The 14,850-nt window shown below is 48.7% G+C and overlaps 4 protein-coding genes across 4 annotated transcripts; 3 read left to right on the forward strand and 1 right to left on the reverse strand.

Moving 5' to 3' along the window:
• Positions 1–1,883: 1,883 nt before the first annotated feature.
• On the forward strand, positions 1,884–3,973 carry Pdw03_6464 (pheromone-regulated membrane protein; the record flags this gene model as incomplete). Its single annotated transcript, XM_014679973.1, has 3 exons — positions 1,884–1,946; positions 2,017–2,443; positions 2,499–3,973. 3 exons carry the CDS (start codon positions 1,884–1,886, stop codon positions 3,971–3,973), a joined length of 1,965 nt encoding a protein of 654 aa, XP_014535459.1.
• Positions 3,974–4,400: 427 nt separating this feature from the next.
• Positions 4,401–7,376, reverse strand: Pdw03_6465 (Cytomegalovirus gH-receptor family protein, putative; the record flags this gene model as incomplete). Its single annotated transcript, XM_014679972.1, has 1 exon — positions 4,401–7,376. One exon carries the CDS (start codon positions 7,374–7,376, stop codon positions 4,401–4,403), a length of 2,976 nt encoding a protein of 991 aa, XP_014535458.1.
• A 539-nt stretch (positions 7,377–7,915) lies between these two features.
• On the forward strand, positions 7,916–8,453 carry Pdw03_6466 (SirA-like; the record flags this gene model as incomplete). Its single annotated transcript, XM_066101356.1, has 3 exons — positions 7,916–8,222; positions 8,349–8,358; positions 8,441–8,453. The coding sequence occupies 3 exons, from the start codon at positions 7,916–7,918 to the stop codon at positions 8,451–8,453; spliced, it is 330 nt and encodes a 109-aa protein (XP_065956439.1).
• A 3,893-nt stretch (positions 8,454–12,346) lies between these two features.
• On the forward strand, positions 12,347–14,431 carry Pdw03_6467 (Alpha-L-rhamnosidase A, putative; the record flags this gene model as incomplete). Its single annotated transcript, XM_066101357.1, has 3 exons — positions 12,347–12,351; positions 12,502–13,444; positions 13,529–14,431. 3 exons carry the CDS (start codon positions 12,347–12,349, stop codon positions 14,429–14,431), a joined length of 1,851 nt encoding a protein of 616 aa, XP_065956440.1.
• Positions 14,432–14,850: the final 419 nt, after the last annotated feature.

Below are 14,850 nucleotides of genomic sequence, written 5' to 3' on the forward strand. Positions count from 1 at the left end.
CAGAGCCGGATAGCTCTAGGTCTTCGTCGTAACCAGGATAGCTATGCTGACTTGGGATGTCATTGCTTCATTTTTCCTTTCTCGATGTGATGGCTGACGAAGACACCAGAACCGATCGAAAGAAGCGCAGTATAACAGGTATGAATGCGGTGAGGAGCGTGAAATCAATCCGATCACGATTTTTGATACTAAGAATTCTGCCAACCAATCACTACATACGATTGGGGGGCATTCACGGCAAGTTAATCTTTAACAGAGACAGCTCACATCGCAAAACCCCATTCCCAAGGAAGCTCGATAATTTAGGTTTGTATAGTCGAAGATGGCGTATCTGATGGAATCAAAATAATAGGTACAGACGAAACAGCAAGGCTCAATCAATCGAATACGGCCAGGCGCTTTAAAGCGTCGTCGACTGCAAACTCCCCCTAAGCAACTAAATTCGGAAGTCGAAGGCTCTGTCAAAAAGTCAACGTAAAGTAACCGCGGGCATCAAAATAGTGCCTATCGTCCAAGCTCTTCATCTGGTGACTCGAAGGGTGAACTACGTTGAACTTGTGTTGCCTCAAATGAAAGGGTCAAAAATGAGAGGCTCATATTCATATGCCTTTTCTCATCAAGTTTTGTTGAACTGGGATAGAAATCCTGTAATTTTTTTGTAAAGGTGAATCGCATGACCTATGTCCCAGCTGACGAACAACACGATATTGGCTATGAAAGTGATCGCCGATTTGTATGGGGCTTATATCCCCTAGTCGGTAGTCCTCAAGTCTCTCGACTCCCTTGGGAGGTTCGTAGAGGAGACGGGTGTTCAAATCATCACCAGTCTCCTTTGAGTTGAACGCGGGGAGGGTGAACGCGCAGCGGGGTTGATGATGAAGCAGCAACATACGCACTGTAAATATATAGAGAGGCGCCATTGCCAAGGGTCCCAGTCTTGTGATGTCTAAGATAGATAATCACTTTCGAGACTGTTATTTCCATAAGAAACCAAAGAAGATAGCACCGGAAGGTCGGGAAATTGTATCATCAAATTGTGTAGCGCCGTGAATCAGCGCTTATGTACGGAGTGCGTGGATCGGACCCTCCCCTGGCGCGTGCTGGTGGCCAGTGAGCAGAAGGGATCATGACGGCGGACCCATCTGGTTTGAGTGGGCCGATGAACTTGGTCCGAGAATAGGGATAGGTCAATGATTTTGGGGCTATTGATGATAGTAGCCTAGGACATTCCCAATTCAGAACATGAAACGTACAAAAACACGAAAACAGAAATCGATCAGAGGAAAAGAGGACCGATCCTGTATCGAGTGTCAGATCACACGCTCGTGCCTGTGACTTCCCGCATCTCCACCTCTGCCGAACTCTTCTCCCCTCAACGTTTTTTCACATCCCCTTTCTCAACTTCCATTGTGTCACTCATTTTTTTCAAACAGAGGTCGAGGTTCTCCCACTCATTCAACCCTATTTCCACGAACTTTTTTTACTGGTAATTGCGCATTCGTTCTCTACACCGTGTCCCCTTTCTTGACGAGAGATCGGCGGTCTTCAATAAAAGTCCATTGATTGTCGCTTTGAATACCCCAATGTGCGACTGGAATACTGGCGCTTCGTTGTGATCATATAAACACGTGGCTAGCAGCTCTAAATATCAGTCAACCTCCCCCTTGCCTTCCGCAGGTATGCACCATTCGCACGGTTGATATACCGCCATTCACCTCGTTGCGCCTGACTTTTGTTTTTCTTTACTCTTTACACTTGTTTCCAACATCAATCACAGCTCTACCCGGCTGGACCGAGGAAGTTGACCTTTGATCGTCCGTGATTGCGCCATTCATTCCAATCCTCTGTGATAACTTCCTGGCTGGACCAGGTCATTTAATACAATGCTGTGCGGTGGAGACCGTGAGAAGGGGGATGTAGCCATGGAGGAAAAATGGGACTATGTGGTAGGCCTACATCTGCCTGTGTTGTAAATGTTGTATAGATGACTCTGCATACTGATGATAACTCCCTTAGAACCTGGACGACTTTAAATCCGAGTCCTGCCTAACACCCTTCTCATATTTCTTCATATGGGTGCTCCTATTTATCTCGATTGCAGTCTACGGTGTCGATACATTCACTGCAATCAATTTGCTGGCTTTCTCACGATGGTCCGGCAGAGTACAACCAGCCATCCCCTTCAATATCTCCCGCTGGATCTTCGCTGCCTGCATTATTGCTTCGCTTGTTCTTTTGGCCTATCGATGGATTCATGCCATCCGCGCCATCCGCTCGGGTAGTATTACTCGTAGCTTTCTGGACCCGCTGGCTGTGCGTATCCAGAGTGTTCGCTTCGGCCAGCGGGGTCGTGGATACCGGCGATTCCTTGTCTTCGCTGAATTAACTAAAAACAGGAAAGCAGCAGAGTACGTTGCTCTCTATGCATACTTTTCATTCCAGTGTAAGCCTAAAAAATTGCTTCAAGGTCCATCGAAAATTGCTAACCAAGTTTCAAGTCTGGATGAACACGATCTTCGCAGATGGTCCGCGTCAAGTTCTCAATGCTATCACTCTCTACTCGGTCATGCAAATGGACCTTATGCCTGGAGGAAAAAATGCAGCCCATGACGATGGAAATTCCTCGGTTGTTCAATTCTTTCACAACGTGAAGATTTTGGCCGAAGATAACACCCTTCAAGCTGTGGTCTTGTTTGGTATGCTTTTTACCCTGATCGTTTGGGTCATCTCGGTTCTCAAGTTGATGTCGGCGATCGTACTCTACTTGATCTTCCTTTTTCACCACATCCCAGCGGAAGACGGGAGTCTTTCGAGGTACTGTCGTCGGAAGGTTGGTCAACGTCTAAAGCGCATCGTGCACCGCAAGAACAATAAGGCTCTGGCAAAGGGACTTAAGTTACAGAACCGAGCACCCACTCAGCCAATGCTGGCCACGGTTTCAAACCCAAGTCTGCCATCTCTCTCTGGAGACAAGGTTCCCACCGTGGCTTCGCTGTCGCGAAGTACCACGGAGACTACTTTGCCGCCTTACTCGCGATCGAATCTGTCGGCGCTGGCGCAAAACCCGACACTGCCGAATTTGGAGTTCGATGCTAAACCAACACTCGCTCGAACCGGAACTTCAACTTCAGCAATTTCAGAGACCGTTTCACTGACTGGCAATGCGGCCGGAATGGGATACACTCCTCTTGATGGCCGGAACCCAACGCTCCCGACGCTTCCCCCTGTCCCTCCCTTGCCGCCTACCATTCCATCACGCATGGCCACTCCTCAATCTCGAGCGAGTCCTGTGCCGTATGGCAATGGCGATCGTAATAGCCCTGGCCCTGGATATCGCAACCTGACTGATAGCTCTGATTCTCGACCAAATCAGAGCCACACCCCAATGCCTGATTATGTTTCGACTGACATGCACGCTTCCGATGATTACGATGATTTCAACCATGACCATGTGCGTGCTCACTACAACCCCTACAGTCCTCCGAGGGGTACATACGGCGAAGAGGATGAATACGGACAAATTTTCGAAGCTCCAGGTGGCCAGAGAGGCGCGCCTTCTGAACAGCAAGATTATTACTCACAGGATCCATATTTGACAAGATCCTGTGCGTCGGCCAGTACCGGCGAGATGCCTACTCCTTATCGACACACCCCGGCAAATACCGATGGCACTCCTGTTCCCTATGAATGCAATGCCCCGGCAAGCTACCAAACCATGCTTCCCCCACAAGCAGCCACGTACACACCGCCTTCACCTAGGATGTACACTTCAGCGAAATCGGCAACCACCGCTTCTCAAACTGGTGGCTATATAGCTTTCAACCCGTCCATGGCCTATAACGCACCCCAGACTCACCCCCGTGGGGCTCCTGGCCCGTCTAGCTGTACTCGAGCAAACACTGCCTCGCCCTCGGCCATGCATCGCGGTCCACCGGGACACACATTCAATCGCGCAAACACCCACCAATATTGACATGGTCCACCTTCTTAGCCTTCACTTGAGAGCTATGACACCTTGTCATAATGAAAACCAGGAGCTGGATCTCCTGTGGTTGATGGCCGGTCCACTCGTTAATGCTGATCACGACCAACGAGCCCCACCAGATCTTGTACAAACACCTTTTCACCTTACTTCGATATTTCCCTTTTTGAATTATCATTCCCGATGACATGAATTGATCACCTTTTTTTTATTCCCCTATTTATCACAACGAAAGTACAGATATGAAGTAGCTCGAAAGTAGTCATGATATCCCCCTTTAATTACGGTTCTATGACCCAGGACGAGGCAAAATACGAACGACGATTAGTTCTAGTTTTGTACAGCCATAAATCCTACAAGTGACATCAGCCTGTGGGCAACTTTCACCATCACAACAAATCAACAAACAAACACCCAATCACCAAATCTTCTTGGCAATCATCTCATACCGCTGTACATGATCAACATTGAACTCCCCATCCTTACTCTTATCCTTCTCCTCTTTCTCCTTCAACCGCCGCAATCCATCCGGATCATCCGCATAGATCAACCTCCTCTTCTCGTCCCCAACCTCAACAACACCCCACCCACCAACACGTTGACTCCCCTCAACATAGAAATCACGAGTACGTGGCGCTCCACTCTCGGTACCAGACTGATTAGTTGAGGACTGTTTACGCTCGCTCTCCCGACCCTTCATTTTCTTGTATCGGGAGCGCGCAAACGCAAGCAGAGCCATTCCCAATAGGAGTTTCAGGATGAGCAGGACGATAAATCCCGTCAGGAGGAGGATGCCCGTGAAAATGTGGACAGACTGAGCTGGTGACGGAATAGCGTTTTCGAGGAGGGTGCGGAAAAGCGCGCTGACGTGGGCGGCGGAGGCGGGGAGAAGGGTTGCGATTGTTAACGGTGAGGCGGAGGGCATCGGGGAAGGGGCGTAGTTGTTGTGGATTGAGGTTAGGGAGGTTGCTCCCATTGCTGTCGAGGATGGGTTTTGGGGTATCAGGGCAGCTAGGAACATTTGGTATGTTTGCACCGAGATACGGAAGAAGAGGCAGGAGAGTGGGATGACTGGGAGGCCGATGCGACGGGTTAGGTTTTGTTCGCCAAAGGCGTTGGTGTAGTAGTCCTTTGCTAGCACGTCGAGGAAGCGGCTATAGATGGCTGGGCGGTTGTTGTTAAATTTGTTGATGTAGGCGTGCTTCAGCCAATCTACTAGCATCTCCGAGCCTAGGACGACTAGGAAAGGGCCTAGGACTTGGGCAAGAGTTGGGATGAAGGAGTTGACGCTGTTGAAGGATGAGAGGATAGAGGATGGGAAGAGGGTGAATGCTTGAGGTAGGATAGATGATGCCGTGCGTGGAGGTGTGGACAATGGTGTGCTGTTTGTGATTGTGGAGGATTGGCTTGGGAAGCTAGATCCTAGCCCGAAGTTGCCGATGAAATTGAACGCGCCCGTCTCCACGATATTACGCGATGCGATGATAGTGAGCATCAGCCATAGCTGGAATCGTTCCACGACATCCGCACAGGTAAGCTGGAAGAGGTTCTCTTTCTCAAACTTGCGGAAAACGGTAGATTTGATCTCCACAAATTGATTGGATAGAAGTAGCGTGATCAGTGCGTTAGAGTATGAGTTCACTGCCACGTTCAGAGTCATGACCTGGTAAAACAGAGACAAAGCATGGGATACTGTGTAAACAAGTGCCACCAGGAACAACCAGAATGGACGAATGATCTTGCTGCGGCCATCTGGAAGACGCTCAAGAGCCTCCCGCGAGAAGAGACACTCGAGGACATCTTGACCGATGGCAGCCAACAGCCTGTCGCTGACCTCCAGCACATTGTAGATAACGTACAGCTTGATGGCAGCCTGTCCACGAATCCAGTGATACATTCGACTTGCATCAAAGTACATCAAAACACAACAGGTGGCTATCATCAGCAGGCCTGTCAAGATGTCCGCTTTGTCGTCTGGAAGTAGCGCCGATGGCGTCGACTTCTTCCGCCGATGGTGGTATTTTCGGGATTCGGAGGATCGATGTTTCCATCTTGGTGCTATATCTGGACCCATAGAAGAACCCTGAGGAGTGGCGTCAGATTCGCTTTCGCGTCTTCCACGCTGGTCCTCCTTTGCGTTGTGATTCCTCCTGCGCCATACTCGACCTATCCCGTTCAGGACAAATTTCCAAATGAAACGGATCTCAGCTCCCAAATTCATCACCCATGACTCGCCCAAGATAAAAATAGCTTTGATAAACCGTAGTGGCAATATCGTGAAAGAGTAGAGCCATGCATCAAGGCAAGCAAAGCTCCCAAAGCAAAGTACCTGCTCGAGCATAGGTGCAAGCATAATGAAGTTCATGAGCCTCTCGATCTTAACTGCTGATGATTCATAAGGGAAGTCATTGGCTCCGTCACGGTGGATGTACAATGGTGAAGGCCGACCAGAAGCAAGCTCAAGCTGCAGATACGTTGGCAGAGAAACTGGCGGCAAAGGAATAGATGACGGTAACTGTGAGGGCATGGGGGATTCTAAAATCTGAGGAGATGCCATAAGGTGGCCCCTCAACTCGCGATCCAGCGCGGGCCGGTCCTGTTTCGAGCGCGATGCCCATGTCTGGGTAAGGCGGTCACTAACTGGGGTCGAGAGCAATTGACGTCGCGTGGAGCCAGGAGTGGAAACTGTTCGTGCTGGGTGCGGCCGATTGCGGAGGGAGGAATTTTGAGCATGCCGTGGGAAGGCAGGGCTCGCCGGCGCAGAAGCATCTCCCAGCAACACTTCTTTGGTGGAACGCAACTTTGGCAAAACACCCGAGGTCAAAGGCGTTTCGCTCAGCGACTGAAGCACAGACTCAGGTATTTCCGGTCGTGCGAGAGGAGAATCCCCATGGACGTTTTCCGAGGCTACTCGCCTTCTGGTGTTCGTTTCTGATCCCCCGGGACCGTAAGGTATTGACTCCGACGAGGATGTAAGTGCCTGTATCATCTCAGGAGACAATTTCATGACCTTGGCTTTATCATCTGGTGGTCGGGGATACAGATCACTAGACAGTTCAGCCAAAGCAGCCTTGACCTTGTGCCCATCGTACACGTCCACCACTGACAACTGGCCAAGGTTATTTCCGTTGTTCGGCGAATGCTCGACTAGGATACCGAGTCCATGCTCGTGCTCCAAGCCCGCCATTTTATGTCCTCCGTTGGTAAGGTGGCGTTCGTCACGCTCGCCGCTAGACTGTGCCACAGGCGTATCTATTTGACTGTACTTCTCCTCGACAGAAAGGACCACAGATTTTTCGTCTACCCTCATACTCCCATTGGTCCCATTTTCGACACCATGTTCGGCTATCTTCCGCTGTGACGGAGCTTCCCTGGTATCTGCAGCAGAGCTCATTCTGACGACCCAGCAACTCACAACAAGGCAATGGACTCCTTGAAAATAGCCGAAAGATTGTGATATCACCGATCATACCATCAGCGAGAGAGTAGATCTTTAGCTTGTATCATTTGATTTGAATTTGGCTCGCAACAGGTGATCAAGCTATGTTCGAAGGCGAAGGACCGTGAAAAAAAGATAGTAAGGCAACAATGGAGTGGTTTGTTCTATCAACAATTTGATCCATCCAATTGGTACATCCTGAAAAAAATAAGGCACAGTCTAGGCTGTTCAGAACACTTGTTGATGTTGGGGCCGCCTGGGGGAAGATAAGGATGGCAGATCATCTGGCAGGTCGGTGAGTCGGAAGTTGACGCTTTTGATGCCTTGGGACCTGAGGCACCAACATCAGTTGTCACGTGCGTCCGAATCGGGAAAGGTGCAATCCCGTAGGCAAGACCATTAACCCGCTAGGCCAAAAGATCGCAAGGACAAACGGAACATCTGTTTGTCATTGCAGTGGCATATACAAAGTATACAAGGCCGTAACATCCGTTATGGACCACAAATGTGTTACCACCCTGTGGAAGACACTAGCATACAACGCAAAATTGCTTCTGTCCTCACTGCCATTGGAGCTCTTCCTCCTGATACCGGCCAATTTGAAATATGCATCAACATTAAACGCCATGTCCCAGACTTGTCGCCAGATTTACGCCATAATCAACACTCAGCTTTACTCAAAAGTAGCGAAAATCTCTGAACCCAACATCCTGCGACCTGTGGAAACTGGCAATTCAGACGCTTTAATTATGCTAGGGTCTGCTGGTCACAAATTTTCCGGCTTTCTAGAAACGTCGCAGGGTTGGTGGAAGAAATGTGACATTTTCGATATTTGAAAGAACCTGGCGTCTACGTCTTCTATGGTCATCGCAGCAAGGAATGGTCATCTAGAGACTCTTCGAATTCTCATCGAAAATCTGCTTTCAGTTATTTTAAGGTCAGCTATTCGATCCCGACATCTTCCGAGCCACGCGGCCCTATGTGGTCAGTTGGATGTAGTTAAGTACTAAATTGCCCAGGGTGCCCTCGTAAATCATATTGACGAGCTAGGGGACACTCACTCGATTCTTCAATCTACTGTTATAAGCGATCGCGTGCCGATAGCTGAAAACATACTTGAGTGGATTTAAAGCCAAAATCGCTCCCAAGATTCGACATTTTATACTCTTTGGTGTGCCACAACGGAAGGCCATTTGGAGATGATGAAATGCCTAGTCAAATGTGGCTCTTTCTTTGCCTATGGACCGTCCAGTTACATCTTCGACCATAACTCTCGCGCAGCCTTTGATACTGCCATTTAATATTTCAACATATCATCGTTTTTCCTAGCCAACGTGGCTCCCGAATTTCCGGGCAACATAACCACCAGCAGCTAGAAATCGATGATAAAACCTTGTGATAATGATACATACGGAGAATTATGGCAATCTGCACGGGGAAATCCACATCTTGCCCAGATGACTTTGAACCGAGTCGATCTGGAAACACAACTCGCAAGTAATACTCCACTTGAGCAAGCTTACCTACTTGCAAAAGTGGCACAGACTGGAAACATGTCTCTTGCAAAACGACTACTTGTCACAGGGTGTAACACTGTCTTGTCCAAATTGAAACACTCACCAGTGCCCCATGCAGTGAAGAACGGGAACACCGAAATTGCAGAGGCTCTTATTCGTTGTTCAGAGGATCCAGTTTCTGAATTGGATCTTTCTTCTGCGGCGAAAAGGGGAAGAAAAGGTGTTGTGCTTGGGCTTCTCCGCAAAGTGAGGAAAAAGGAGTTTCAAGAAATTTACCCAAGTTGCACTGGATGCAGCACCCTCCCCCGACAAGTTCATGCCTGTGATGGATAGTTTTTGACAATCTCGCCAAAGAAGACGTGGAGATTTTGATTTCGATGATAACAAGCTCCACTGCTCGTCAAGCTTCGCGTGCGGGTCACCTGGGAGTTGCCAACTATTTTACTTGAGAAACCGGGCAAGCAACCATTTGACGTGGTGCCAAAAGTCTTGACATTCTCCGACCAGGCTCAAATGAACCTACCCTACTCCAAGAGCATGCAGCTGCCGGTTGCCCACTTGCTCAATTCGAAGCGGTCCTTGCACAATAGAAATATGAGCTAGACCCAGACAGCGAAGAGTGCAAAGCCGCGCGTGTTGCCGGCGTCGTTTACAAGAAAAGGGACCTTTTCAATTCTTCCATGAGAAAGGGCTTGATGTCACTTCCAACAACATCCACTATTCGAAGCTCTCACCGTTATTACATCTAGCTGTGGAAACACTGAAAAAAAGAGGCAAGCATGGCCATGAACATGGACGATGAAAAACCAAGCGCAAGCACGACAGTTAATTACTCCAATAGACATCCATGGTTGGACCACATACATCCCCGCGCGTCAATTCAGTTGCTCATCGAGCAAAGTTCAGAAATCAATCAAATAGACGGAGCTGGCCGAGCCGCTCTCCTAGTAAATACAGAAAGAGAGACAAAGAAAGTGTTCAAATTGGGAGCCAATTTCCTACTCAGGACGTCGGCAAATGTCAGCGCTCTTGAGCCGGCAATTCCTCAATGCCAAGTACAACGCGTGAAAGCCTTTTTGAAGCCTGAAGAGGATCATTCTTTTACGTACGAAACTACATCAGCCTCATCCCTGGCGTTCTGCTACTGGAGATATTGCCAAACAGAGCTCCTACATACCCAGGAGGTCGATCTTGGATCTTCGGAAGCGATTTCAAGTCTGTGCATGGAATGCTTGCTCGAAATGGACGGGTAGAGCTACCGCGAGAATCACCACCTCAAGCATGGAAGACGTACCCGCCACAAAAAATGGCTAGGCATTTTGGACGGGAGCCCTAGGGATGGTTCGGGGAAGAGTTTAGAGAAAGACTTGCAGGAAGACTCGGGGGAAAACTCAGAGTCGAATTTACAGGAGAACTTGGAGCCGGGTATCGAAGAAGACAACTTCAGTCCAATTTCGTCTGCAACCACGGAAGATGACAGCATTGGTGATCCACGCTGGGCGCGATTCTTCATCGCAAAAGCCATGACCCAACATCACTGTACTTGGAGATTTGAGTCGATGAGAAATAACGAAGCACAGTAAAACCGTGTTACAACGAAATAAACGAAACACGGGTGAAAGATTCGGTAAATGGTATACGTAAATGCCGGGTCCCATGTGAATTACAGACAAGTGGAAGTGATTCTGGTCTGAGAATAAGATTATCTTCATTAAAAATGAAAAAGCCCTGATGTCTTTTTACTTCCTCCCCCTGATTTTCTTGCTGCTGGAAATCTTTCTGCCTACTGAGGGCGCGTCAATTAGTTTACATCTTACTCTTGCGGCTCTTGATATAACCAAAAGGAATTTACAGCCTTTTTAGCATGATGATATAGACCTAGGTCTCTTTGATCATAATCCATCTCTAGGAGGAACTTGAATATCTAGCTATTAAGCAGGCTATCTACTAGAGGGCTACGGGTTGCAACGCTACTCCAGGAGGTAAGATCGATCAGCGAAGTATTTTAATTGGTTCAAACTCGTTGAAAAATGGCGTGATAGAAACCTCACTTTGCCGAATATATCTCGTACCATGGGGAAGAGTGGGGGATTTACGAATTTCCTTCGCAGTAGGTGGGGAATTTTGTTGTTACCATGGCGGAATACTCGGTGCACCAGTTAAAAGGTCAAAGCCAGGTGACTGTGCCAAGCCCACCGCCTACCCCCCCGGTCGGAAACTCAGCCACCGCTTACCCCTTACCCCGTGTTAGTGGGCCCCAGCGGATAACCCCGGTTCACAAATTACCAATTACCTTTTCATATTTCAACCCCATACAAAACACATTTACAATACAAGGATCCCTCAATTTTCTCAATCATTAGCCACGCTAGGGAGAACATCAAAAGGTACGTCATATATTTAGTGTCGATGAAGCCTTAATCACTTCGGGTCAATCTTGGTATGATGTTCTCAAGTGCGCTTAAAGGAAGAAAAGTGAAAGTTTCAGTTCAAACATTGTTCAATCAATGTTGCTCTTTCAAGACGCGCTCTGCACCTCTACCAAACTAGTGTTTGTCGAACTACTTCTAGTAGTAGATCGACAGAAGCTAACCTACATTAGATCTTTCAACATGACAGTGGGCGAGGCTTGGGGACTTTTCTCTGCAAGGTGTATGGTTGGGACTCACCCACTTTGAAAGCGGTCAGCAGATCTGCAAATCTCTTCACAATTGAATTGAACACTCTGTATCTATTTTCTTACGAACTGAGTGGAATATTGTTTTGGCCATCAATAATAATTAAAATGGTTGGGCTTACGTCCATGCGCTCGAAGGTTTTTTTCTTAAAAAAAATTAATAATAAAAATAATACCGATTCGATACGGCAGAAACAGATACCCTGCTCCGACACGGCCGAGAAGCACGCTGATGGATGCACGCCACTGGTAGTAAATTTGGTATTCTTTCAAATTCATACAACTGATGGATTACCAAGCAGCTCCGAACTACATGCAAATAGTGAATGACTACCAACTTCTGGTATTGGTATTACTAGCTAAAAAAGCAAGTAGATGCATATGCATTAGCGTAGTTCTCGTCCGGGCTGTCGGAGCAGGGCATGCACTACTGCACGTAAGTGGGGGAAGACTACCCAAAATCAACACGCATTGGTGATGAGTATACGGAGAACTCCGTATACTGCATTCCGTCGTCGGCTGAGCAAGTCCCCGGTCTCCACCTTGGAAGAGAGTCTCGCGGCCGGCACAGAATTGGCTCATACTATTGTCGATTTCTGCAGGATTAAATTTGTCACCTCGTGGCAATGTTCACCCGATTGGGTCCATCCGGATACACCAAGACCACTTTGCCCGCCAGCATAAATACTTCATTGGATGCTCGGTTCTTGAAGTAGGTGAACTCGTTCAAGATGAGGTCAATTCTCCCATTCGTTTTCATTCCAGCTTGTTTGGCTGTACCCTATGCCGAGTACATATATGCACCGTCCTCGAGAACTTTGACTCCACCAGCGGTCATCGGCGTAAATGGCTCGGTCACAAATTCAGAGTCGCTGACCAATGCTAGTGACAAGCGTCCAGCTGTCTTCAATGGCCCTTCATCGGTAACCTTTGATTTCCAGAAGAATGTTGCCGGCATAGTTTCCATCGATGTCGCTTCAGCTTCTTCTGACGCCTTCCTTGGTGTAACCTTTTCCGAGTCGAGTCTATACATTAGCGAGCAGGCGTGTGACGCGACTGCGGATGCAGGACTTGACAGCCCTCTTTGGTTCTCCTTTGTAGATGGACCTGGTACCTACACAGCGGCAAAGAAGCACAACCGAGGTGGCTTCCGGTATATGACTTTGGTCAGCAATACGACGGCGAAAGTATCTCTGAACAGCGTGACGGTCAACTTCACAGCTGCACCGACACAGGACCTGCGCGCATACACCGGTTACTTTCACTCAAATGACGAGTTGCTGAACCGGATTTGGTATGCCGGAGCATACACCAACCAGATGTCGACCATTGACCCATCCATGGGCAACGCGCTCGCGTGGTTTCGGATAATCACCACTGCCGATAACATTACACTCCCGCAGACCGTTTCGTGGTGGAGCAACTACACTATCTCAAATGGAAGCAGTGTTCTCAGCGACGGCGCTAAGAGAGACCGGTTGATCTGGCCAGGTGACATGTCAATCTCACTGGAAGCGATCGGTGTGAGCACGTATGATCTGTATAGCGTGAGAATGGCACTAGAGCTACTGTATGGTTTGCAGAAGAAGGATGGTCGTCTACTCTATGCTAGTCCACCCTTTGTTGATCTCGTCAGCTTCACATACCACTGTCACAGTCTCAACGGTCTTGCTCTATACTATCTCTATTCTGGCGACCTGAACTGGTTGTCTCGGTATTGGAAACAATTCAAACTAGGCATCGACTATGCGTTGTCCAGTGTCGACGCCACCGGCCTGGCGAACATCACTGCCAGCTCGGACTGGCTGCGTTTGGGAATGGGTGGCTATGTAGGTTCCCTTTTTTTTTTCCCTGCCAAATCCACAGAGAGGTGTGACGTGGAGAAACATGAAGCATAAACTAACAAAACTTAGAACATCGAAGCCAACTCCCTCCTCTACTATGTCCTCAACCAAGGCCTGAGCCTGGCAACCGTCCTCAACGACACCTCCGTCCAGCACCTATGGACCTCCAAAGCAGCAAAGATCAAGGATGCCGCGAACAAGAAACTCTGGGACAAGAGCGCCGGTCTATTCCGCGACAATGAGACCACGACTTTCCACCCCCAAGATGGCAACGTGTGGGCTGTCAAGTCAAACCTAACCAATTCACCATCCCAAATCCGACAAATCTCCAAGTCTCTACGCAACCGCTGGGGAAAATACGGTGCGCCCGCCCCCGAGGCCGGACCGACTATCTCACCCTTCATCAGTGGCTTTGAGCTGCAAACGCACTACATTGCCGGGAACCCCAACTCCGCGTTGGATTTGCTCCGTCTGGAATGGGGCTTCATGATGGATGACCCACGCATGACCAACTCAACCTTCATCGAGGGCTATTCAACAGACGGGTCGCTGCACTACCAACCGTATACCAACGACCCCCGCGTGTCGCATGCGCACGGTTGGTCCACTGGCCCGACATCCGTTCTCATGAATTACGCTGCAGGGCTCCAATTGAAGTCCGCAGCAGGGGCAACATGGTCCATTACTCCACAGCCTGGTGATCTGACATCTGTCGATGCGGGTTTCGCTACGAAACTTGGCCTCTTTGCGGTTGCTTTTGAGGTGCGCAATGGGAATTACCAGCATCTCCACTTCCGTACTCCAGTTGGAACTACGGGGGATGTTGTTTTGCCAGGGTTAGCCGGGACCTTGGTCAGCGCCAATGGAGCCAAGGTTGCACTCAGTGCTGCTGGGATGGCTAGCGGGTTGGCAGGTGGCAATTGGACTTTTGTTCCCAGAAGCTCAGACAGGACAAGGAGGATAAACTGGTAGGATGAAAGATTTATAAAGGATACCCTTCTTGTATATATACAGTTTGTGTCCTGCGAACACGCGCCAAATTGGGTAATTTTTGGGGCCTTGTTCAAGGTCTTGCCATTTAAAAAAACAGAACTCAGTTTGGTTTAAATATATAGCTAACCACAAGCTCGGCTTGTTCCCTACCTATTAACTACGTCCCTTTCTGTTAATACGGATTGTCTCATAGATTAATTGCGAATGCTAAATGCCTTGCTCGTAGCTCTGGTGCCATACGGTGTACGCCTCAAGTACCAGACTACCACCCAGTGAGCCATCCTGTCTACCCCATTTGCCTTCGCAAATTATTAAAAGGGCCTTTGAGAACACATGTTGCCTGTACAACACACAGGTAGATTCCAAAAATAAGTGGAAACAACCGAACGTGAAATCAT

Source organism: Penicillium digitatum, chromosome 2, assembly GCF_016767815.1.
Source record: "Penicillium digitatum chromosome 2, complete sequence".
In the NCBI taxonomy this organism is placed as follows: Eukaryota; Fungi; Ascomycota; class Eurotiomycetes; order Eurotiales; family Aspergillaceae; genus Penicillium; species Penicillium digitatum.